General features: G+C 37.8%; 1 protein-coding gene across 3 annotated transcripts in view; it reads right to left on the bottom strand.

Moving 5' to 3' along the window:
• Window positions 1–25,952, bottom strand: part of ERC2 (ELKS/RAB6-interacting/CAST family member 2) — a 608,417-nt gene that overhangs the window by 404,270 nt on the left and 178,195 nt on the right. For all 3 annotated transcript variants that reach the window (XR_015695894.1, XR_015695895.1, XM_087709041.1), the window contains 2 exons: window positions 23,013–23,168; window positions 16,882–17,049 (listed from right to left, as the gene is read on the bottom strand). Coding sequence is in view for 1 of the 3 variants with exons in the window: in XM_087709041.1 (XP_087565167.1) it covers window positions 16,882–17,049; window positions 23,013–23,168 (324 nt within the window). In the remaining 2 variants the exon portion in view is untranslated. The remainder of the gene's footprint in view (window positions 1–16,881; window positions 17,050–23,012; window positions 23,169–25,952) is intronic.

Genomic DNA, 25,952 nt, shown 5'->3' with positions numbered 1-25,952 from the left:
GTCATGCTCTTTACCAGCTATTCTACATACTATACATTCCAAGTCACAATTTTCCATTTGCCATAAGTGTCAGTAGATGATTTAATCAATATTGACTTCATCAACTACAGTGGCTTTGTGTTCACGTTTTTAGAATTATTTTCTGTATCACCATCCTTAGTCATACCAATGTCATACACAATAAGGAGACAATGCAAGTCATTTTGGGCACATTTTGGCCAGAATGCCCCAAGCACAATCAAAGTTTCATACTTAGCACACTATTCTCTGTAAACTAGGATCTCTAATCTAAAAACTACCTTGCAACCAAAGCTTACTGTTGCTTACATCCCAGTAATAAGGATGTACCTGACAATGGCATCCACAGGATTCTTAAGACCTTATTAGAATATGACTATTAATAAATTGCTAGAATGTAATAATATAATCATTTTACAGATTTTTTCATAAGCTTAAGCATTGCCCGAACAGCACAGACTGAGTTAAATAGAAAAGAAAGCTCTTAGTATATTTTATAAATATACCATCAATACGCGGACGATACTCAATTGTATCTGTCCGCCCCGTGCCAAATCAATGAAGCGGTTGACGTAATGGACCGGGGGCTTGAAGCCGTCATGGACTGGATGAGGATTAACAAGCTTGTGCTCAACCCAGAAAAGACCGAGTGGCTGTTGTGTTTCCCTCCCAAAAATTTGGCTACTAATCCAACACTCAGGCTGGGGGGTCAAATTTTACACCCCTCAGAGAGGGTTCGCAACTTGGGAGTCCTCCTGGATCCACAGCTGTCATTCGACCATCATATAGCGGCTGTGACCAGGGGGGCATTCGCCCAGGTACGCCTGGTGCGCCAGTTGCGACCCTACCTGAACCGGGAGGCCCTCACAACAGTCACTCGGGCCCTCGTGATTTCTAGGCTGGAATACTGCAACGTGCTCTACATGGGGCTGCCCTTGAGGTGCATCCGGCGACTTCAGCTAGTGCAGAACGCAGCCGCGCGAGTGATCGCGGGTGCACCCCGATTCACCCGCATTACACCTATCCTCCGCGAGCTGCGCTGGCTACCTGTCGATCTCCGGATGCGCTTCAAGGTGCTACTGATCACCCATAAAGCCCTACATGGCAGTGGATCTGGATACTTGAGAGACCGCCTTCTGCCAATTACCTCCCTACGACCTATAAGATCTCATAGGTTAGGCCTCCTCCGTACTCCATCGGCCAGCCAGTGTCGGCTGGCAACTACAAGGAGGAGGGCCTTCTCAGCAGCGGCCCCGACCCTTTGGAACGAGCTCCCCGTAGAGATTCGTACCCTCTCCACCGTCCAGGCCTTCCGCACAGCCTTGAAGAACTGGCTCGCCCGTCAGGCCTGGGGATAAGGACCATTACCCCGCCCGAATGTTGTATGCATGTTGCTTATTATTTTATTATGTGTTGTCGTCTTAGTGTTGTATTCCCCCCTCCCTGGTTTTCTGTGAGCCGCCCTGAGTCCCCTCAGGGAAAAGGGCGGCCTACAAATAAAATCAATTCTAATTCAATTCAATTCTAATTCTAAATGGTAGACAAAAATGACATGCAGTTTAAGGAAAACTTCAATGCCAGCCATTGTTTAATCAGTGATTTTTCTTATAAACTATTTATTTCATGGTTAAGTGCAAAATTAACTTTCTTTTCAAAGAGGTTTGATCATTTCTTATATAATAAATACAGCCAAAGGTAGTGAGCTCTTTGCTTTTGAAGATTTTCCTTACTGTGGGTTTGTAGTACAACTATTATTTTAATAAAGTTACTCATTAACTCAAGTCTCCTTTCCACAAACAAGGCATTAACAAAAGCAGTATTTATAACAAGGTGTTACTGTGCACAGTAGCACTGCACTATGCCTTTTTTCTCAAATATACAACCACAACTTTCATGGCTCAGTGTGTTCAGCAACTGTAATTACTTCCCACAGCAATTCCAAGCTAAGAAAATTGTTCCCGCATGTTAGTGCCAACTGGTCCACAGGCTTTTTTATTTACTAGAAGCCTTCATGGCAGAGTTGCAAAGCAGCCATCTGCATCCGAAACACGGTTGCATTGGGCACATTCATGGGGCTCCGTTAAATTCACCCACAGAAAATTCTTTGTTGCTGAAAACAGAGAGTGAAGAAACCCACAGTAGTTGCAGTCCTCATCAAGTTTCTAAAGCCTTTAATATTGTACTCAAATGTGCCTAAGGGCCAAACTGTATATTTTGCCAGGAGATCTGCAATTGATTTTCTGACTACTTACGTTTTTTTTTCCTTAGAGCAGATGTGAGGGGCAGTTTATTTGGGGAAATGTGGTGGTCACTGGGGATATTTAACAGTCCTCCCTGCATCAATCTAAATTCTCTGCTCCTGTTTCCTTAGGTGTGGGAGGAGAGAGGAACATGGAACAGACAGTTGCACTCTGCCACTGTGGCCATAGCACATCATTAAATGCCCCTCATCCGAATTTGGAATCCTTGTATAGTTGGGCACAATTGTAAAATATTGAAATTTGGGTCTTCTCTGTAGCCTGTACAAAAGCAGATGTAATTCCTCTGAAGCAGATGTTGAGAGCATGACAGATCTGCAAATCAATAAGTTAAATAAGAAGATGAAGTAGAAATTATCTTTCTGTTTATTTAATAATAGTGGAATAAGGTAAAGGTAAAGGTTTCCCTCACACATATGTGCCAGTCGTTCCCGATTCTAGGGGGTGGTGCTCATCTACGTTTCAAAGTCAAAGAACCAGCGTTGTCTGAAGACATCTCTGTGGTCATGTGGCCGGCATGACTCAACTCTGAAGGGACACAGAATGCTGTTACCTTCCCACCAAAGGTGGTCCCTATTTTTCTACTTGCATTTCTTACGTGCTTTCGAACTGCTAGGTTGGCAGAAGCTGGGACAAGTAATGGGAGCTCATTCCGTTATGCAGTACTAGGGATTCAAACTGCTGACCTTTCTGATTGACAAGTTCAGTGTCTTAACCACTGAGCCTCTTGAGCCACCGCATCCCATACAATAGTGACAAGCTGAATTGGATATTTGTTTTAAAAGATGCTTGGTCTACTCCTAATATCCTAATATGCCAGATTTTTTTTCTAGGTTTTGTACATCTTCAGAAAAAATTTCCAAATCCCAACTAGATCTTCCACACTATTGTGTAAAAAAAGCAGTACAATTGAAATCTTGGTTCCCAATCTTTATTTTTTTAAAAAAAAAAACTTTATTTAAATTAGCCTGAAAGAACAATTTCATCAAGATATATTTGTTGTGAATACTTTCCTTCTACTTCTGTTCAAAAGTTCACAAAGCAGTTCATACAGTTACTGTGATATGAGTGACTTACCATTCATTTAATACGGTTGAAAGTTACAATGGCCTTGAAAAAGTGACCGATGACCATTTTTCATACTTATGACCATTGCAGCGTCCCCATAATCATGTGATCAAAATTTGGACCCTTGGCACCTGAATCATATTTATGATGGTCGCAGTGTCCCAGGATCATGTGATCACCTGTTGACCAGCAAAGTCAGTGGGGAAGCCAGATTCACTTAACAACTGTGTTACTAATTTAACAAATGTAGTGACTCACTTAATGAATGTGGCAAGAAAAGTCTTAAAAATGAGGGAAAAACTCACTTAACAATTATCTCGCTTAACAACATGCATTTTGGGCTTAATTGTGGACATAAATCAAGGACTACCTGTATAACCTGCATTTAGTAAAGACGTTCCTAGGCTCACTTTTTTGAATAACATTATTTTTTATTTCTATAGTACATGATTATCCATACGGATTTTGCTTATCTTGGGAATAAACCTTTCCCTGCCTGGAATCATCTGTTCCTACTCAAGAAGGTCAAATTCAGAAATGGATTGAATGACCAGGCCAGGTAGGGCCTCACATAAAGTACCATACAATTCTTCACTTCATAGAAGGTGAAATCACTACCAAAACTTCCTAACGGAGTAGCCTCTTTTCTTGATGATGGCAGTGTCAGTTTGTTACCAGGGCAAAGAAGCCTAGAAAGACAAGTCATTCAGATTAGATCCAAGATCAGGACAGATCATCATATCCAGGCCAAAGGGATGAAAAAAAAACAATAATATATGTAGTCATGGTATCCATCTTGCATGAAACAATTCATAATCTCCCCTGAAAATTGTTTCTTATCACACCAGCGGAATACTTAATGACAGAATAGACCTTCTAGGAGTTAAAAATCTCCATCAAAAAAACGACAACTGTGCCAAAAATCGACTGTCTACCACAATCCCATTAGACACACACACAGGAATCAAACTGAAATATTCCCATAACTATGTGTAATTAGCAATCAGAAACAAATTACATTTCTCTGAGTCTGCCTGAATTGGCTCTTTGTTTATTAAAAGTACAGTTGTAAGTGATCAGGCAGGCAAGAGCAATATGAGCTGCGTTTTCAGAGCTTACAAAGAAGAGAATGGCTTAGACTGTTGCTAATCTTTACAGGAAAATTGCCCACCTGAGGGCAAAGGCACTCAGGCATAATAAAATAAATAAATAAACACATCAATTCCAATAGAGAGAGTAGAGTTTGGTGTAGTGGTTAAGGCACCAGGCTAGAAACTGGGAAGCCAGAAGTTCTAGCTCTGGCTGATTGAGTGACCCTGCACCAGTCTCTCTTCTTTAGCTCTAGTGGAAATCCACTTCTGAACATTTTGCCAGGAATATTACAGAGAATTGTCCAAGCAATTGCCCAGAGCCAACAATGAGTTTTAGGCAAAAAAAAAAAAAAAAAAAAAATTCCAATTTATTCAATATAAAGGTTGAGAGCTAAGGTACCAAAATGAAAGTACCAATGTTCTGACATTAAATTTCATGCATCAGAAAGGATGCCTCCCCCTCTTTATTAAATTCATATGCTGCCAATCTTACTATCCAAAGTGACTCTGGGCCTTTCCCTACTAGAGAATTAAGCAATTCTTTGGTGCCATTTAGATATTTGGATAGAGCTAAGAACTTTGGATAGTGAAATGGCTGGCATATAAACCTAATAAATAGATAAGAATAAAAAGGAAGAATTGGGGGTGGATGGTCAATAATGCAGCTTGCATTGGACAAAACAATGTCACAAATGTGGGCAGGGGAGTTGGAGCTTCATTTTGTTCCCTTTGGGATTTGAGAGGAGATTTCTTTATTTCCCTAATCTAAATGCGATCATTTTAACATTTTGTTACCAATTTTGTGTGCTTTTTGTCTTCAAGTACAGATACAAGTACAGGGAACGTGTTGGCTCACTGGCTAGGACACTGAGCTTGTTGATCAGAAAGGTTGGCAGTTTGGTGGTTCGAATCCCTAGTGCTGCACAACGGAGTGAACTCCTGTTACTTGTCCCAGCTTCTGCCAACCTAACAGTTCGAAAGCATGTAAAAATGTAAGTAGAAAAATAGGGACCACCTTTGGTGGGAAGGTAACAGTGTTCCATGCACCTTCGGCATTTAATCATGCTGGCCACATGACCACAGAGACTTCTTCGGAGAGCACTGGCTCTTCGGCTTTGAAACATGGATGAGCACCGCTCCTTAGAGTCAGGAATAACTAGCACATATGTGTGAGGGGAACCTTTACCTCTACCTAGGCCAAACAACTCTCAGTCACCTTTTGCTGACTTCATTTATCAAAAGGTAGAAGAAAAGAGAAAGTCCTCATCTCCTGGACCTTACCCATAAGGAAGCTTTGGTTGAAGAAATAAAGGGATCAGAACCTTGGAAGAAAAATACCACATTATCCTTGAAATAATACTATCAAGGTGAAGAGGAATAAAGAACAGTCAGACTTATAGAAGAACAGATTCAGAAGAACCAATTTTGATCATTCACCTATTATAAACACAATTTCAAACAATTTATTCAAGAAATTAAAAAGAGAGAGCATCTAAAGAGACAAACGTAGATATTCATACAGGTGCCCCATGTTGCAACTGCCCAATCTCACTCCTTAGCAGCAGCAAAGCTCAACTGTGAGTAGTACAATTTATGTCAACATACTTTCTACATGATTAAATCATGGGAGGAAGGCATGTTAATACAGGTATTGGGAAATGCCCTGACAGACTAAATTGTTCTGTTTCCTGTCATTAGTAAAAAAAAAAAAAAAAAAAAAAGGTAAAGGTTCCTCTCGCCCATATGTGCTAGTCATTCCCGACTCTATGGGTCAATGCTCATCTCCGTTTCAAAGCCAAAGAGCCAGTGCTGTCCAAAGACGCCTTCGTGGTCATGTGGCCGGCATGACTAAACACCGAAGGGGCACAGAATGCTGTTACCTTCCCACAAAAGGCAGTCCCTATTTTTCTACTTGCATTTTTTTACGTGCTTTCGAACTGCTAGATTGGCAGAAGCTGGGACAAGTAACGGGAGCTCACTCCATTACACAGCACTACGGATTTGAATCACTAAACTGCTGACCTTTCTGATCAACAAGTTCAGCGTCTTAGCCAGGGAGCCATCCTGTCATTATTGTTATTACATCCTGACATTACTGGCAGTCAAAAACTAGTAATTCAATTTTAAATTCTGACAATTGCATAACTACATTAAGGATTCCTTGTGTCTTTCAAGGTAACACTATTTGTGGCCAAGAACTGTTTGAAGTCACCAACCATGCCCATCCAGGATTTAAAGCTTAAGGTAGATAATTGTAAAATATTTTCTGGCCTTAATGATACAGTTTCTACACACTTATCTTGACAGCTACCAGAATCCCCACTTCATCTGAGTGTAATTTTAATGACTTTTTTATTTTACAAAAATGAACTAATAGGACGGTAACTTGTCAGAAAGCAAAGAGCCAGTCTTTAGCATTATCTTTATTCCCGAGATTCATAGAGATCATATAAGTAATCAAGCATCTCACAGCAAGGCATGATCAGGGAAGCCAGAGTTACACAGACTTTAATAAAAGGATTGTGTCAGAGTTCTAAATAGCATCCTCCATGAAATAAGAGTCCGAGGCTAGAGATTCCACAAAGCTCCTATTTGTAAAAGATGGCTCCCAAGCGTAACAGATTGTTTGTTAGTTTTTCATTCATTCAACTTCTGTAGCCATTCATCTCAAACAAATGCCTTTGAATGACAATCAATCATCAAGCAAAAACAGTTATAATATAGTACAAAATCATATATATGGCAGTGAAAGAAAAATGTCACTAAAGATGTCAATATAGCCAAGAAATGGAACCATTCAAGCTCTGGAACAAAGCCAGGTCTTCCAAGGCCTTACAAAAGCTCAATAGGGTGAAGGTCATGGAGAGTCCCATTAAGAGTGTGTTGCAGTAATCCAAACAAGAGATCAAGAAAGGACGAGTTGTTGATTAGGAATCTAATGTTTCTATTGAAAGTCTTGAGGGAGCATATGTGCCAAGGTCACCATTGCTTCTGGAGGCCTTCAAGGTCATGGAAAGTTCCTCAGGAAATACCGAAAGTACCTGAGATGACACCCAATGTCCTTGGAAGATCTCCGAGGGTGTTGAATAGCTATTTCTGTACTTCTTTATCTTATCTAGAGTATGCCAGTTTGTCTGGGTGGAATGTTCCAGTGCTTCTTTGTGGAGAAGTGGGCAATGTAGCAAACATATAAATGTAAGTGTCAAACTGTGTTCAGGGTTCTCCTTTGCTAAGAGGGAAAGAGGGAATCACAACTGAAAATAACCACCTTTCAATAATAGCCCCTTGCCCATCACAGCTTCACAAAGATGGGAACACAGAGCTTTTCCTCCCAGATGACACAAACTGGGTGAGTGTCAGGCCTGCAGTCATATTCTTTTTAGGATCTTTGGCCTGCCACACTCTCTATTATTTTACTATGCTGTTTCATTAGTGGGGTAATTGGGAGGGGAATAGTAATGAGTAAAATATGTTGTTGTCAAAATAAAACATTCCTTTCTAGAAGCCCAAGGTCATTCTTTGTCTCTGCACCTGACCGGAACTAGATGGGTAGAAATGCCAATGTGGCAGTGGAAGATTAGACCATGTGATGGACTTGTGGGTGTGGGACAAGATCATGAACTTTCAACTGGGTAGGAACCCCAGGAAGTTTTCAGATTTGGGTTTCCACAGATGTGCCAATATGTCTCTCTTAATAAATTGGAAGTTTGAGGAAAGTTCTGCCTTGGACTCTGATTTAATTTTGGATGATATTTAGTATGCTGACATTGAGAAGATTGCACTAGAAAAGGGAACTCCTGAAAGTGAGAATGCTGTCCATTTAATCATGTCTGACATTCTGGCTGATGTCTACTTTGATGGTGTCTAGTCACTGTGTTTTTTGGTGACCTCGTTTCATTTTATCACTGGCCATCCTGAACATAACTGCCTTTTTCAGTAAGTTCAAATTATATCACTGGGCTGAAATAAGGAAGACAGAACTATGTGATTTTGCCCTCCAGTGATATGTCTGGATTTATATGCTCCAGTCGTTGCCTGTTTATCACCTTTGCTGCCAAGGAATGCACACAGAAGCCTTCTCCAACACCACGGCTTGAAGGTAATGCGGAATAAATGGCTTTAAAGATGATAACCAGGCTCTTGAAATGGGCCCAGAAGACAATGAGAACCAGTGCAACTCTCATATCATTATTCTGTTTATACTGGTTTGATAGTTTATTCTACTAAATTATTTTCTGTCAGTTGATGAGGTTTTTTTGCAGAGAACATTGCAGGAATTTGCAGTAGAAATGAAAATTAAGGGATGTTCTTGGCAGATTTTATTTTCAGCCTTTTTGCTCCTAGTTGTTTGTTTCTGAAGAGACACTTCAAGTGCTACTCAGCTACACCAAAGGCCTGGATTTATTAATTAACTTTTATGGGGCTACAACCCTTTTCTACCAGGTAAGGTGTTTTTTGTTTGTTTGTTTTTAAGCAAACACAAAGGCCTTCCTTCTACTGAGGCCAAGTATGTGAATTTTTGTTATTACTATACTTTCACTGGCTAAAATCACTGAAAAGTAGAATCAAGCCTTTATTTAAAAAAACAAAGGGGTAGAATATTGACTATATCAGTGATGGCAAACCTTTTTTGGCTCTTGTGCCAAAAGCGGGAAGGAGTGCAGTGGGGTCGTGCACGGGCATGCCACACATGTGCATGCTTGCCCCCTCTGCATGCATGCGCAAGTGACTAGCACTCCCCTCACACTTTTGGTGCTCTTTTTTCGCCCTCCCCAGGCTCCAGAGGCTTTCTAGGAAGCTGGAGAGGGCAAAAACAGCCTCCCCGTCCCTCCTGGACACCCTCCAGAAGTTTCAGGAGCTTCCCTGAAGCCTCCAGAAGAAAAAAAACCAGGCTTATGGGAAAACCGGAAGTTCAAGAACGGACTACCAGTTTGCTCGTAGGGCCGTTTTTCACCCTCCAGAGCTTTCAGGAGGCTTCCCTGAAGGCTCCGGAGGGCAAAAAAAACAAAAAAAACCCTGCAAACTCCCACAAAAAACCCCCTGCAATCTCTAATCTCTAATCTGTAACTCTAAGCTATTGTCCATGGCTTGATTGGCCAGTGAGATGAGTGGATTCCAAAAGGAATCTGTTCATCCATTTAGACCCTGGACAGATAAGATTTATCCCTAAGCAGACATAGTTTTCATAGGGTTAAAACAATCCCCTTAGTTAGTTGTATCAAGGGGACTTTTGACCATGGGGTTAATTAATCAGTTTTCTGTCCCAAGATGACATTGAAATTGCAGAGAAGCCAAGTAAAAATGAAGCCACTACGACTGTTCTTTTCCATCTCCACCTCCAACTATATGAGCATATGACAAAATGTGCAAAACCAAATCTACCTTAGACTGGGAAAACAGAAGGATTATTAAGCACAGCAAACATCAGCATGGATAACTGGGAAGATATATAGGACATGCTTTATTGTAGCTTACTATTCTCTACAATGTGATGGTAAGATATGTGAGATATCACATTTTGGCAAAGCGTTTCCCCTGCTCAGCTGCCATCATTGTCACCACACCCACTCTGCGTGCTTGCCCGGCACCCGGGCACCGGCCTAAGTGGTAGCGAGCGATGGCAGCGGCCATCTGGGCTAGCCATGGGACACACTGCTTGGTGGGCAGCAACCCAACTCCCCCGCCGCAGCAGCAGCAGTACCTCTCGCTCACAGAACCGAGGCAGGGAAGAAGATCGTAAGATGTAGAGCCACAGACTCTCATTCCCAATTTCAGTGGTGAGCCTAAATATTATGTGTGTGAATTTCATTGAAACCTGCCTTTTAAAAAAGTAATTTATTCATTTATTTAAAACTATTTATCATTTTCATCACTTAAACAGTACCAAAATGTGTTTTAACTCATAGGATAAAATAGTAAATAATAATTATTATTTATACATTTTTATTTATACTCTGCCCTACCTCGTCAGAATACTCAATGTGGTTTCTAACAACATCCCCTCACACACAAACGCAAAACAGTTTCAACTGGCACAGAGCAGAACATATGTGTGTAGAGTAGAGTAGACCTAGGAGCATCTAAGGGAACATGGAGGTAATCTAGTCCAACCCCTTCCCAAGGCAGGAGTCCTTCCTTCTCTTTGAGAGCCGTCAGTGGCAGTCTGGCAGACATGAGGGAAATGGTGTGTGTGTGAGAGAGGGGGGAGAAGGAGGGAGAGAGATAGAGAGAGAATGAAAGAATAAGAAAGAAAGAAAATTGGAGAGAGAGAGATAAGAAGGAAGGAAGGAAGGAAGGAAGGAAGGAAGGAAGGAAGGAAGGAAGGAAGGAAGGAAGGAAGGAAGGAAAAGAAAATAAGTTGGGGAGAGAGACACAAGAAGGAAGGAAGGAAGGAAGGAAGGAAAGAAGGAAGGAAGGAAGGAAGGAAGAAAGAAAGGAGAGAAAGAGAGAGAGAGAGAGAAAGAAGCCCAAATTTTGATTGCTAAGCAAGAGTGTTGTTAAGTGAGTTTCACCATATTTTCCACCCCACCCAGTCACATGGCCGGTAAGCCACTCCCACCTGGTCACATGGCTGGCAAGCCACTACCACCCAGTCACATGGCTGGCAAGCCACTCCCACAAAGCAGGCCACACCTACAGAAGAGGCTCTACAAAATTTTGAAACCCACCACTGTGTCAATGCCTCACCAGCCATAAACCTCACCGCATGTCACTGTTTACTTCACATCTCAATTTCTTGAATCTGTGTCTCTAGTTGAAATGAAGCATCATCCTTCTGATTTCATAGTTCCTCTCTTCCTCTTAGGTTTTGTTTTTAAATCTGGTTTCCAAATCAGAACAGAGTTAGCATTTTGAAAAATAACAGATGCCGCATATATTAGTTGGAGTGGAAAGATCACAATAATTAGGAAAAAAAATGTGTATGTTACCATGACAACTATTTTGACTATCTGTAGCATCTCTGATATAACATAGTCACTGGATTGATTCAATCAAATTTGTGTAGGCACATATTTTGGAGTTCATAGCACTAACAAAAGCTAAATCGGCACTTCTGAAAAAACTTTTCTTTTTACTTGTAGACATTTTTTACTTTGGCCATTTAAGAAATACATAGATTCAGAATCTTAATTATCTTGCAGGAATATTTTCAAACTGAATCGCTACAGGTGCATATACACACAGCAAAAAAAAAGCTGTCATGAAACTCATGATCATGATAAGTAACATTAACAATAGTAGATCAGAAACAAGGCGCAAAATGAAGGGATCTGAGTTTAAAGGAAGCCAGATCTCCTCACCTAAATATGTATGGCTGGATTTTAATAAATTTACATCAGTAAGTGAATGAATCATTTCACCAATCACACTCAAATGAATGTTAATGGGTTTTATTGTTTTTAATAGATTTTAATAGTTTTTTGCTGGCTTTTTATTATTTTATTGCATTGTGTTGTCTTTTTAACCCTGTACACCACTCAAAGCTACAAACGTGAGATAGGTAGCTGTATCAATTTACAAATAAATAGGTAATATGATGATCAGCTTGTAAATAGTACTTAATAGGGGGAATGGAACAGCAATAGATTAAATAGTAAATATGAGCCATAGTAAATATGGCCACAAAACAGGCAATTGCAAATTTTAGCCTGAATATCCTGAGGCATATTTCCCAAATTCTAAGAAACAACAATTTCCAATGCAGCATGTTTCCCACAGTGGGTAACAAGTGGCAATGAGAAGGCCATGCACGAGACTTATAAACTATGCCTTTTTGTGCAATTGCTTCCTATGGACTGGTATTCAGAATTTCATGGTCTTTATCTCACATATAATTCAGCAGTCATCTCTGATGACCACATTCCCAACTTCTAAGGAGAGAGGTGCTAGGGGCAAACAGTGGAGTTTTGTTAGAAGTCACATTTTACATGAAAATTTTATATTTCATTTTTTTTAAAGAGTTCTAGAGATGATAACTACCTGGACTGATACTATGTAATTTTTAATATTCCAATAAAAAGATCTGTCTTCTTTCTGTCTTTACCCAGTGATCCACTTGCCTTCATGCCTTGTTTACTAGTTTTAAAAATTGTTAAAAAGAAATCTCATTTTTCTTGGAATTTACAGAATGTTTTAGAAATAAATAAAAAATAAAGAAATAAAATCATGCGTGGGTTTTGTTTATTCCTTTTTGTGGTTTTTTTATTTTGCATTTATGCAGTTTGTGTTTTATTTTGTTCTCAGTTGGGCAGTTTTACAAATAAAACTTTCTGACCCTGTGATAATTTCTTTGTTTTGATCCCTCCATCATTCTGGCATCCTTCTTGGTAATATTTTTCATGGAATGTTTACCAGATTTCAAATGCTTCCACAGGTATTCTGAGCGGTTATGTCCCTTCTTTACTTCATTTTCCCAGATTCCTCTTCATCAAGTTTCAATTATTTGATACACAATTCCTCTTCTGAAATCAAGTGCTCATATGTACAATTTAAATTTGAGTGAACCCGGCCTATTTTTAACAGCTTCACAACACTTATACATAATATCATATCCCTAATTATCTGAACCAGTCACACACAAATAGACACACCCCACCAAAAAAGATTAGTATTTGTTATTAGGAAAAGATCTAAGCCCACTGAAACTCATTATAGTCCTATCAAGTTAAATGAACCTAGTACTGAAGGAGTGGTGTTATGATTAAGGTGTATTCATGCCTTTACATACTCTATACCACCTCAAAATGTTGCACAGCCTTCATAAGTTTCTAATACAGATAAAATTAAATACAACATGAAAACCATAAAAAAGTAAAATTAACCTGGCTGGAAAATCTTATGCCTGTCTTGCTATTATTACTGACACACTTGCTGCAGTATTTGATGGCTAAAAGAAAAAAAATATTGTTAAAGTGTGTATTATGTTCACTCCCATGTCTTGTCTGCTGCGTTGATTTTGAATTCATTAAAAGAGCTTATTTTACATCAAATCCCTCTCATATTATTCTCCTATGTTCAATAAACCCTAAGAGACAGCATACTATACATGAAATTCCTGTAACTGTATATTTAGTAAATTGTGGAGCCGAGTTTATCCAATTAACTCAGTTTTTGGACTTGAGTAATCACATACAATAAAGGAAATAAAACTATTTAGAATGAAGTGTAGTTGGGTATTTGTGATTAAGGGTGTCATGTAGAAACAATTATAGTTATGATAATATCCTTAAAAAACCCTTTTGTTCTTTCAGGGTTTTTTTTTAACCTTGCTTTGGGAACAAAAACCATTCTTGCTACTACAGATATTTGCAGATATCAATTCAATGATTTTTCCATGGCACATCATAGTGTTACACATATTGTTTTGAATAAAAAAACAGCAGCTGCACATTTTTAAAAACCTACATTATTTTAAAATACATTAAAAAATAAAAGAAAAAACCCAGCTCACTTACCAGCAGGCAAGTCAATCCAGAATGATATAGATGTTAATACAAAGAGCTGAGCAAATTAAAATGGTGAAATAGTCCCAGGGAAATATTTTTCAAAGAAAAATGAGGAGCGGGTGGCATACAAATTCTAATAAACTTGAATAAACACCATTTTTCCCCACACGAGCCGACCTCCAACCTCCGTGTCCCTCCCCTCTGGAAAATCCAGGAAGTAACACTCGCGACCTCTCTAACCAAGTGTTTCCTGCAGCTCTATGGTACTTGGTCATTTTTTCTTATAAAATGAGGTAAAAGGGGCGCGGGGGGTTCCGTTTTGTTGCTTTAACGTTTTAATATCTTCAGTGAAAGTACTGAGGCAGAGAGAGAGAGGTTAGACTTTTGTCTTGTCCCGGTTAAGATTTCTTAAGCAAATCCACTGGGTTTTCAACATGAAGCCAGAAAATCGGGACTTTTTTTAAAACGGCCCGGGACACGGGACAAATTGTCATAAAGTGTGATTGTCCCGCTGAAATTGGGACGTCTGGTCACCTTAGTTATGATCCAAGATCTTTAAAGCATATTGCAGGCAAATAATTTTTTATCCTGTAACCTTGACTGACACAACACAAGGAAGTGAAACACTGCAAATTCAAAAGGTCCCAGTTTACCCACTTTGTGGTGTTTACTCATACAGACATCTGTTTTCCATTGAATTGATTCAAAAGCTGCTTTTGATATTTAATAAGTTTAACATTTAAATTAGATTTGAGAAACAGCCTTCTCTGCACTTCTGTTTACTTGTTTCGTACAAAGGACAGCAAAGTAACTACTATGTAAAGAAAAGTTTTCATTTATTTAAAATCAAGGCAACTGAAACTTTATCTTATTTTCAGTTTCAGTTTTATTTAAAAAATCAATATGCAGTATACATCAGTAATTCTTCACAGAATTATGGAATCGTTTTCATTAACTTCAGTTCCTGACAAGGCCTGTTTTAACATTTATCACATTTCCTTTCCAATGACTATTCTCACTTGGTTTGTTGTGAAATGGTTCTGTATTTTTAAAAAGCTACCTCTATTCTAATGAAGAAATGTCAGAGATACTCTACAAATTGAAACTGTGCTTCAATTGATTTCCTGCTTAATTTGCTATAATGATAGTTCTTATAATTACTCAGACTGTTTGCAGTAATTAATTACTAAATCCCTACAGACTGCTTAAGAAAACATAGCCAGCAATTTCACATTGTTTGTCACCAATTTTAACGTATAATAAACTAAATGACTGTATCAGCATGATCTTAAAATAAGAGATTAAATGTAATTTCTCTTATAAAACAGCACAGAATTGTGGGTTAAAAATCCATGTCAATGCAAAGGGATAATTGCAAAACTATAATTAACACCCTCAACAATGCATGGAGAGTAATGGGATTTTCAATTTAGTGGCCTAGTTTTCTTAAAAATTTCCACATCAAATTTAAAGCAACAAACACATTTGCATTTGCATCTTTTAGTTATGCCAACATGAGAGGAAAATAAAATGCAGACAATAGAGTCAATGAACCTCAATGTGATTTTTAATTCTGTCATGATTTTTTTTGTTTTGCCAACTGTGCTTATATTCTAAGACATGCGGTAGGCTGATTCTTCTCTCTAAGCCTACTGAGCATGACCGTTGCTTTCTTCTTTCTCTTTCTGTTTTGCCTGCCATGAGGAGGTAGGCTAGGAACTTTACCAGAATGTAGTTATTAGCCAGTAAGTTTGTTTGTTATTTATTTTATAATAAAAATATGTTTCTTAGAATCTACCTCAGGTTTATTTTACTTAATCATAAAGTATGCTCCAAGGAAAAACCACGATTCACCCCTCATCAAACACAGGGCTGAATTTATAACCCTCACAAATACACTATTTTCCACTCCTAGTCCTAGCCATTATCACAGCCACTAAAGGAGAACAGGTATCTCTGCTGCACTTTTGCTACTTGTCAACTTCCTTACCAATTGAACTAAGTAGTTTCTGTTGCCCTTGGTAAGTTATTATATGATTTTGGAAATTAGATCTTGATATATTATGCCATGAAAACAATGCACATGTAAACCCTTGCAACTGGTGAATAATTTTATTCAAAGTGCCCATTTTACTCAAGATTTTGCAAAATTGAAAAATAAGATATATCATAAAGGAGACTGAAATTTAGCTGATGAAAAGCAACAGAGTTTGGGGGAAAGGGGAAGGGAAGAATGCAACAAGGAACACAAGTTTTTAATATGCACAGTCACATCTTCAACAATAAATAAGTCATCTTGGAGCCAGGAGAAGGAGAGTACTTGAATGATTCCTAAATGATTTTATTTTTCTTCCAAATTTCTTTCCTGATGCAACTTTTCTCAAAATAAGGGGAAATGTTAAGTCTACCTTATGCAATTTCCCTTTTAGGAGATAGAAGATGGACAGCAAGGGAACAACACTCTCTTCGCAATAATAGCTTTGAGCAAATTCAGAGATAACCTATTGGAAATATTAACCTTTTTAAAAGTCAAAAGAATCTTTCCACATTAATTAATCATTTGGCTTCCTTTTGAAAATTTTTCTTACAGTTTTTATACTCCTACTAATCTGTATATCCTTCTGAACTATGTGCCAATTCCAAAGGTTTAACTGAAGCATTCCTATAAAAGTGATAAATGAAAGCAATTGTATATTAGCAGCAAGGGGAAATAAAATTGTAGGTACATAGACTTATTGTGGTTTTCCTGCTAAAATCTTCTAATTTCAACCAATCCCAACCCCCCCCCCCCCATCTACTATCAAGGTTAGTAGAAAATATGTACGTATTAGAGAGATGATCTGGGCATCATATTGTTTTACTATTTTGGAGCCATTTTTTTTAAATTAGATTTTGTCTTTTGCACAGATTTGCAACATGAATGTCACCTTTAATTCTGACACACTCCATTAACTAAACATTTGTCCTGAATAATTATTAGATGCTAAGAAACTACCTTACCTCTGTCTGAAGTATGGCAGCTCTCTGTTCTTTGGCAGTAAGCGACTCTTTAAGCACTTCTATGTGTTGCTTGCAATCTGAATTCTGATTGCTAAGGGTTTCAAGCTTAGTTTGTAAGGCAAGAAGTTCTGATTCTTTCTTTGAAAGCTCCTGCTTCAACTGGTCAATCTGCAATAAATGAAGGGCAGAACAATTAATTTAACAATTAATTAACAATTAACAAAATACTATATTTCCTTAGGGGCAGTGGAGAAGCTGGCAAAAGCACATTGAATCACATTCAGATGGACAACTTATAGATGCACAACTTCAGGATTGCTGTTCATCATGATGTGAACAAATTGGAGGCAACATACAACACGAAAGTAAAACATTACAAAATAATAATCCTGGAAAAACTATGGTTACCTTTATGTATCAAGGCTATGAACAAAGCTCATTTAGTAAGAGGGGGAAAAGGAGCCACACTGCTCTCCAATTGGTCAATATCCAACTGTGAAAAATGGAACTCTGATTGGGGAAACCTACAAATAAAAGCCTAGAGAGAGAGAGAAGTTTTCCCAACTCAAATATCTATGCTCAACACATCTAGGAGGAAATGCTAAAAATATTCCCTTTCAATGTTTGTGCATTATTGTATAAGAATTGGTGGTCTTGTCTTGGAAATATATAGTAATATTGCCTATTCTGTCCTAAGCCTGTAGCAATGGTGGGTTCCGGCTCCCGTTGCAACCGTTACACTGCAACGGGGCCAGGCGTCCACCATGTGCACGCGTGCAGTGGATACATGTGTACCCACTGCCTGCAACACTCCAGCTGCTCGGTGGAGCATCATGCAGGCGCCGTATATTCTGTGCGCATGTGCAAATGCTCCGGTCAGCTCAAATAGAGATAAGGAGAGCGGGCAGGCAGCTGGGCCCTCCGGAGCACTGTACCAGAACAGTACCCGGTGGTCCCAGCAGACACCGGTATGCCCGTACTGGGGCATACTGGACGTATCCCACCATTGGCCTGTAGGTATTTCTGGATGCGGAAATTCCACCGTGAAGTCAATGGAAGCCAATCAAAATACTGTTACCCTAGTCCCACACAAGACCCAATCACTGGCCATTACATGGAACAAACTAATTAGTATTAGAACGTTATAATAACCTTAACCAACTATTTAGGCCACCAGTGCAGGAATACAAGTTAACAGAATCTCAGACAGATGGCTGTCTAGCCCTTGCTTGAACATTTCCAGCAATATCCTCTTGTCTCAGCAATTTGAACCCCCCTCAAATGCTTTTATTATCAGGACATTGTTTTAATATTCAGTTGAATGGGTACTTAGTGTAAGGCCAAGCAGCTCCTGTGACAATTTAGCAGGTATATGATTCATACGATTCTGACAGTATTACCAATACTGCCTCTCAGTACAATGACCTTTTTGAATAATGGCCTGTACATGTGATGGTGCTTTAAATATGAAATTTCAAATGTCTTTATAGAACATCTGTGTAAATGTGTGGTTTTCCCACTGTTTAGAGTCTTTACTCTCTTGAAAACCATGAAAAGAATATGGAAATTATCTGAATGATACATGTATAGTAGGCAATATACAACGATAAAACATATACTACTAATGTGCGGAAGTTAGTACTCAAGACCAAGAAGAATATTGCTTGAACTCAATATCTCCAGTTATTTTGCTTCTCATCCAAGAAGTTTCTTCAGTTCTGACTAAAGGGTGGGAAATGGAATTCATATTCCTTGCAGTCATCTGGTCATTAGCTCTCTTTCTGAGAGTTATTGAGCAGGGTCATGTGAATAGTGCAAATGGATGTGGAACCTTTTTGGAACAGCATATAGGAAATGCTTGAAGCCATCTTTCTCTAGTTGTGGATTTCATTCATTCTACACTACATATTGAAAATGGAAAGGGATTTAAAATGAGAATGGTAGCCAAAAAAATCTGGAATTTAATCACAGATTTATAGTGCTGAGACCACATGTCCAAAATTAATAAAGTACAATATTTATCAGCTTTAATACCACCAACTCACATTAGAAGGAAATGTTTCTTATAAATTCCTTACTGGTTTTTTTTTTTTGTTCACTATACGGAATGAATTCTTTCAGAATTAAATCCAAAAGGTATAGTATATCTACTTGCACATGTGGAACATTTAAAGAAAAAATGCAAACTCACATATCTACATCAGAACCATTATCCTGCTTGATTTTTAAAAAATTTATAGAATAATTTATGAAGATTACACATGATTAGGAATGAAGTCTCAGTGCACTTCCCGTATCCAGAGACGTTCAAACTAATTGAAGGCAGATTCTGCCCAAAAGAACTACAGAAAAAAAGGAACAACTAATTGGGATCAAACATAACTATGACAAAGAAGCATTGTTAAAGAATAAATTATTAAAGGATATAATTGAACCATAATATTCAAATGCACAACACTTTAGAAATGTTTCATTTGGAGAAGTGAAAATGGATAATATCGCCAATGCATGTATGACAAAACTGACAATCCTTTATGTGTCACTACAGACAAAGAGCCAAAATTGGAATAAAAAAAATAAGGTGAGAGTAATATTACACAATACAAATGGAAGGAAAGTTGACACCAGTACATACTGCAGCATGTGGTTTATATTAGTCCCAGATGATATCACACAACCTAATCTCTATCAAAGGATCTTTCTATTTTTATTGATGATTCAACTCACCAAACTCTGATAGCCAATTGTTCAACGAATATGGAATCATTTTCATTTCAGGTATGCTATATATTTCTTTTTATTCTCAAAATGATTTGCAAGCTGGTAAAGAGTTTTGCCATTCACAAAATAAAGCATTTCAGATCTACTCTGATTAATCTTTCCTGCTTCATACAAGATGGTAAAATTCTTTTTAATAAATGTTTCCTGTAACGTCTCTAAAGGGAGAGCAAATGGTAGATTTGGGGATGTAAAAATGCCATAAAAATTCTCTGGGATACTTTTTCTGTTTATTTTTTCTTTCTGCCTTCCTTTCTTCATTGCTTGTCTTCATATTTATTTGTTTATTATTTGCAGGCCAATCCAGTTACCTGATTCTGAGAAGCGTGCAACTCTCCAATGAATACTTAGGACTAAGTATAATACAAACAAAATGTAAAAACAAATTGCATGGTATTGTAATATAAATTCTAACAGAATAAGTTAAGATGTTCCTTTCATAAACCACAGCTAAATCAATTTAAACAACTCTGCTTTCCTCTTTCTACAATGCTGGAATTTCATAGCACAATCTCATTACAGAGAAGTCTCATGTAAAGTGATCTTGAACATGATGCTGTCGGCATGTCATAGCAAGAAAAAAGTAATATTTTCTGCATTCATTCCAAAAGGGCAATTTTAAAAAACAGAAGCATCCAAGTAGTCTCCATGACTACTTTTTGCTACAAGATATATTTCACTTCAAATAGTGGAACCAAATAAGTCTTTAAAAATTATATGTGCTACAGTACTAGATTTATTTAAGAATTCATTGCCTCCATGCTATTAGGAGGTTAGTTGTTTTCTTGCAAAACTTTCATTGTCCAATTAAGTAACACCATCCATTCTAGAACAGAAGGGAGCTTGCTCTCTGTTTATATACTAGTGGCTTGTCCTGCCAGTGTTGATGGCAGTGGTCTTGGTAGTTCCTTGATTAGACTGTTGTTTATTTTTTGATTGTTTGTCTGAGTTGATAGTTCCTTGATTGGGTTATTGCTTGATTGTTGGTCTAGTGTTAAACTTGATATTAATTTCTGTTCAATCTGGGTGTTGATGGTTAGTGAGCAGATGTTCTGATCTTTTTTAGGTTTTTTTATTGTTTCTATTCATTATGTCAATCAGTAAACTGGTGTGGGAAGTTATCATCCAGCCCTCTCCCAGAAAAATGAAATATCCTAGGAAATATTGAAAAGGCAGAATATTTCTCTGAATGTGAAAAGAAAGAAACATCTTTTAAAAGACAGAATAGTTGCCTGTAGCTTTCTGCCCATCCCCAGTTAATGGGCCATTAAGACTAGCCAGGCTAGCCCACTTTACATAATAAAAACTTCACCAGCAGCTACAGAAAGGCATGATAATATACTCAACTGACCACAAGGCATCTGAGAACTCATCACAGCCTAGAGAGTAGCCCCCTGCATGGCACCATGGGAGTATGACAACCAATCAGAATACATTTCTTACACAGGAACAGGAAACAGAGAGGTGGGACTAAACAGGGTATAAAAAGCCTAGCAAGCCCCTTCCTCAGCTCTTCTCTTCTTCTCCATCAACATGTTTGTGATCACAAACATGTGATCACCTTTTCTGTTCAGGGCTCAAGCCATGTGGCCCTGTCCAACAATAAACCATCTTTCCAAGCAGCCTCCATGTCTCCAGTGTTTTCTTCCCCACTTGGAGCTGAACCCAGAAGGACATTTCTTTCAACAATGTTAATCAGTTAACTGGCAAACAAACAGTTAATTGGCAATCAAAGAGTGCTGCAGCTTTCTCCTCCAAAACCCAATCATTGTCTTTTTTTTGCAAGTTGCTTCTTGACTTGTGTGTGTTTTGCTAACTCCAACATTTCTTTCTCTTAGAGACAGCCTGCAAAGACAAGGCGAACCCTATATTTTCCATCAGAGCCAAAACCAATCGTGCAAGATGAAACCAGAAAATTACCTGCTCCTATTTTTCCATTCTTTTCATTTCACCTAGACATTTGGGGATCTGGAAGATCGTGTTTGCTGTTAATGTCTTTGATTTCTGTACCTACCCCCCAAACTTTGATGTAACCTAGTTTTTCAGGGAAGTTAGCAATGTTCCACAATGGATTGCCTTTAGCGACATATGCCCCTTTTCCATTTAAATTGTAAAGAACTTAAATAGTTATTTCTTAAATCCAGGCTTTTTCCTCCCAAAGAGTATTATAACACCTTAAGTTGTTGACCATGAAAAGAGCTTTGTTCTACTGTTTGCTATCAATCAGAACTTACATTTATCAGGTTTTCTTTATCAGTGATCTCAGGTTGGACAGATGGGGTATAATGAGATCTCCTTGCTGACAGCATTATAAATATTTTTTCCACCTTGAAAGGTCCTGTGATGAATGGCAATAGTATGATCTTTTGCTACAAATCTCAATTGTCAGAAAAAGGACAGGACTGCTGACAGAGGTTAGTCAGGCTTTCATCAGAATGAGGCACAATTATCCAACTACTGATCAGATGGCTGTGACCAACAACCATAAACAAACATTTTTCTCTATAAGGTGGAAAAATCTATTGCATTGAGTCTCTTATTCACAAAATTATTACAATTTTCCTCTTTATGTTAACAGAATTCCAATTAATATACAGTATAACCCTCAGAATTAAATGATTCCTTGTAAACCATATATATAGTAATGGTTTTGGTTTATATAGCCTATTAATGTATTTGTTTATTACTTGGGTTGTTTAAAATATTTATACGACCACCCATCTTACACAGTATAAATCTGAGTGGTCCACCACAATCACAAGAGTTTTGTGTATCAGATCTACCAGACTTCGCTCAAATGTTTTATGCCTGTATTTGCAGTCATTTTATTCTATTTGCATCATATTTTAACTTGAAGAGTTATAAATTGCATTGCTTCCTAACATTGAAAACAATTGATGGTTGTTTGTTGCAAACATGGAAAATCTCCTGAAGGACCTATGAATGATTTCCAGTCCCACAGGTGCCTTTGGTGTAATTACTCAGCAAGGAGAGATGGCCAAGAACTGATAACAGGAATGCCATTGTCACGATTTTTTATTCAAAGAGACAAAAGTACTTGTTCTGTGGCAATTTAATATGGTTTACCCCAGGGAATGTCCTCAAAATAAGGCACATTTTTCACACTGGCTTGACATGGCTCTAACAAAGGTTGCCTCTGTACCTGAGATATAACGGGGAAACTTCTTTCACCAAGTGAATTACTAATGGGGGAAAAAATCTACCTGGTTTACCAGGAAATTTTTCTTTAATACTAGATACTCCTCTTCAGATCTTTTGTTGACACAGTACAATCACCAATCGCATTCAAAAATCAGAATTTTAATAAGTCTTGTTTTCTTAGCTGCACATACCTTATTTTTCATGAACTTGGAATGACTCTTGTAAACTTCTATTTGTTTGATCTCTTCTTCTCGATCTTCTGTGTTCAGAACTCCATTTGTCTTCAACATCTGTATTTCATCTTCGAGATCTCTGATATTACGTTCCAGGGAAGCTATTTTTGTGTCCTATTTTTTTGTAAAGAAAGTGTTGGTATGCAATTATTATACAAATTATTTATATGAAAAGCAGACATATAACTGGTGATACAAGAGCAATAAATCTAAAGAACTAAGTTGGCACAAGGAACTGAAGCCCTTTCTCATCTAAATAGCACTGAGATAAGTTCAGTAATAATTATGTAGCTGAATAAAAATATATGCATTATTGTCAAAATCTTCACTTGGCTAAGCCACTAAACAGCACTCTGAATGTGCTATGAATAGAAAAGTAGGCTGCAATGCAAAATAATAAAAGAACATAAAATAAAATAATGAACCAAAAAATGCCAAGAAATCTGGGTCTAGCTATACTTTTATTGTGCAGTGAGAAAGCTAAAGTTTATAACCTTTTTAAGACATCTGTTTCACTACCACATCTGATATAAAAAGCCACGGTCTCTTCAAATAAGATAAAACAAGAATGGAATAGATCCAAACCAAATGAAAGCCACCATTATACCATACTTATTTCATTACTTTCTAACGTGGAGCCAACTAAGAGATGAATGGAAATATTTTAAAATTCCTTCAACTTGGGTGTGGAGTCTTTCCCTACCCGCCTATACAACACAGAAAAATAAGTATCCTGTTTCCAGCTACTGTGAAATTAAGGATGCTGGTACCCACTGCAACAGGCAGAAAAGTAGAAGATCATCTGTTCTCTTATCTTGGGCAGAACAATTGGTGAATGTGTAACTAATTTATTCAGGCATTGGCCTGAAAATATGAGTGCTCCATTGTTGCAGAAAATCTATATTCTGTCAAGTTTCCATACAGTCAACCAGGAGGACTAAAAGAGTGCTGTATGAATGAGAGTTTAGGTAGTCCTCGACTTGCAACTCTTCATTTAGTGACCATGTGAAGTTACAAAAAGTAACTTATGACAATTTTTCATTGCAGCATCCCCATGGTCACATTATTTACTTTCAGATGCTTGACAACTACACTGTTTTGGCTAGAGAGATTGAATTATCTGACCATAAGTACAAAATGGAGAAAAGCAATGAGAAATAACAGGTAGGATTCAAGATTTCTCAGATAATGATGTAAAGAAACAAAAGGATAAGAATAAAATGAAAACCAAAACTGCTGACACTATCTGAGATTCATTTGAAGATTTCTTTAAACATAGCAATAGCACTTAGACTTATATCCCACTTTACACAGCTTTACAGCCCCCTCTAAGTGGTTTACAGAGTCAGCATATTTTCCCTAACAATCTGGGTCCTCATTTTACTGACCTCGGAAGGATGGAAGGCTCAGTCAACCTTGAGCCTGGTGGGATTTGAACTGTCAAATTACAGCAGCTAGCAGTCAGCAGAAGTAGCCTGCAGTACTGCACTCTAACCACTGTGCCACCACGGCTCCTCAACATACTGTTCATATTGTTAATACTGAAACAACTGATAAAAATGTGGTAGTTTCAACTTTTTCTAAAATTTCTATAGCTATATCTTTGTGTCTGTCAGACATTTTTTCAAAGGTTTCCCAGAAGTGGCTGATGTCAGAGGCTCAGTAGGATTAGTTCTAGATAATATTAGGATATTGGATCATATGGGAAATCCAGATGAAATTGAATACAAAATCCATTCAACTTTATTTCACTGGACTGCCATTTCCTAGAATGGGAGTAGATTAAAGCTATTTTGGAAAAAAAATATTTTCATTAGTTCTCTACCCTTCATTTTTAAAAAAAGGAAATGCTTTTCCAAACAGTTATTCTATGGGCCTACGGGCTTCAAAGCTTTCTTAGAATCCAAACTGATATGCTACAACATATAACTGTATCTCCTCTTTGTAGCAACCTGCAAGTCCTGTATCTTCTAGAGAGTCTTTCTGGAGGACAGTAGATGTTAGGATGCCAACCAGGAATAGGAAATTACACTAACTTTTCTTATGCTAACTGGGCACTGAAAGTACAGTAAATAATGTGTCTGCATTTAAATCCAGTCCAAATTGCTTAGAAGCCTCTACATTTTAAGAGTTTTGAAATGTTTGCTATAAGTGGCATTGGTATCAGTTGACATACAGTATATCCAGGAATTTTTTTAAAAAATACAAATCTTTTATTTAAATAAAATTTCTTCCATCATCTCATATTTGGTATCCATACAGTTTTACATTTCCCCCTATTTAGGCAGTAGCCAGTTTACCCCAATTTGTGTCACAGAGCTATGCATCCCGTCTGCTACTCCAGATGCTCCACATGGTTCTACAATTACATTCACAGCAAGAAGATTTCATGTGCAAGCAGATTTTTGAATGTGCAGCTTTGAATCCAACTCATTGTTTAACAAAAGGAAAAGGCATTCTGCTGAAGATTCAGAGTATTTAAAAATGACATTGCCTTATTCCAAGAAATTTATTTTGGAGGAACTCAAAAGCTATAGAATAACTTGACTCTATCAGACTCTATTATGTACTTTTTACTGGAACATGCTGAACATACATAAGGAATACATTGGAGGAAGATTATGATGTTTCTAACCTATTGTATGCTGCTTTGAGTCATTTCAATTAAATGATGCAATAAATGGAATATATTAGTTAATTAATATACATGGTAGCATCTTCTGGAACCCATCTCAAAACCATCTCTGGTTCCTATGAGACCAACAGGCAGTTGTTCCATACAAAACATTTTAATAGAGGTTCTAAGTGGCCTGATGGGCTATATTTTATTATTGTATACACAATAATGTGAAATCACAGCTGCCAATTCTTTAGCTGGTGTTGGCCTTCAGACACATC

This window comes from Thamnophis sirtalis, unplaced genomic scaffold (genome assembly GCF_051295495.1).
Source record: "Thamnophis sirtalis isolate CommonGarterSnake01/CBP01778 unplaced genomic scaffold, rThaSir2_p1.2 scaffold_3, whole genome shotgun sequence".
Taxonomy (NCBI): domain Eukaryota; kingdom Metazoa; phylum Chordata; class Lepidosauria; order Squamata; family Natricidae; genus Thamnophis; species Thamnophis sirtalis.
This window is presented reverse-complemented; position numbering and strand designations above follow the sequence as displayed.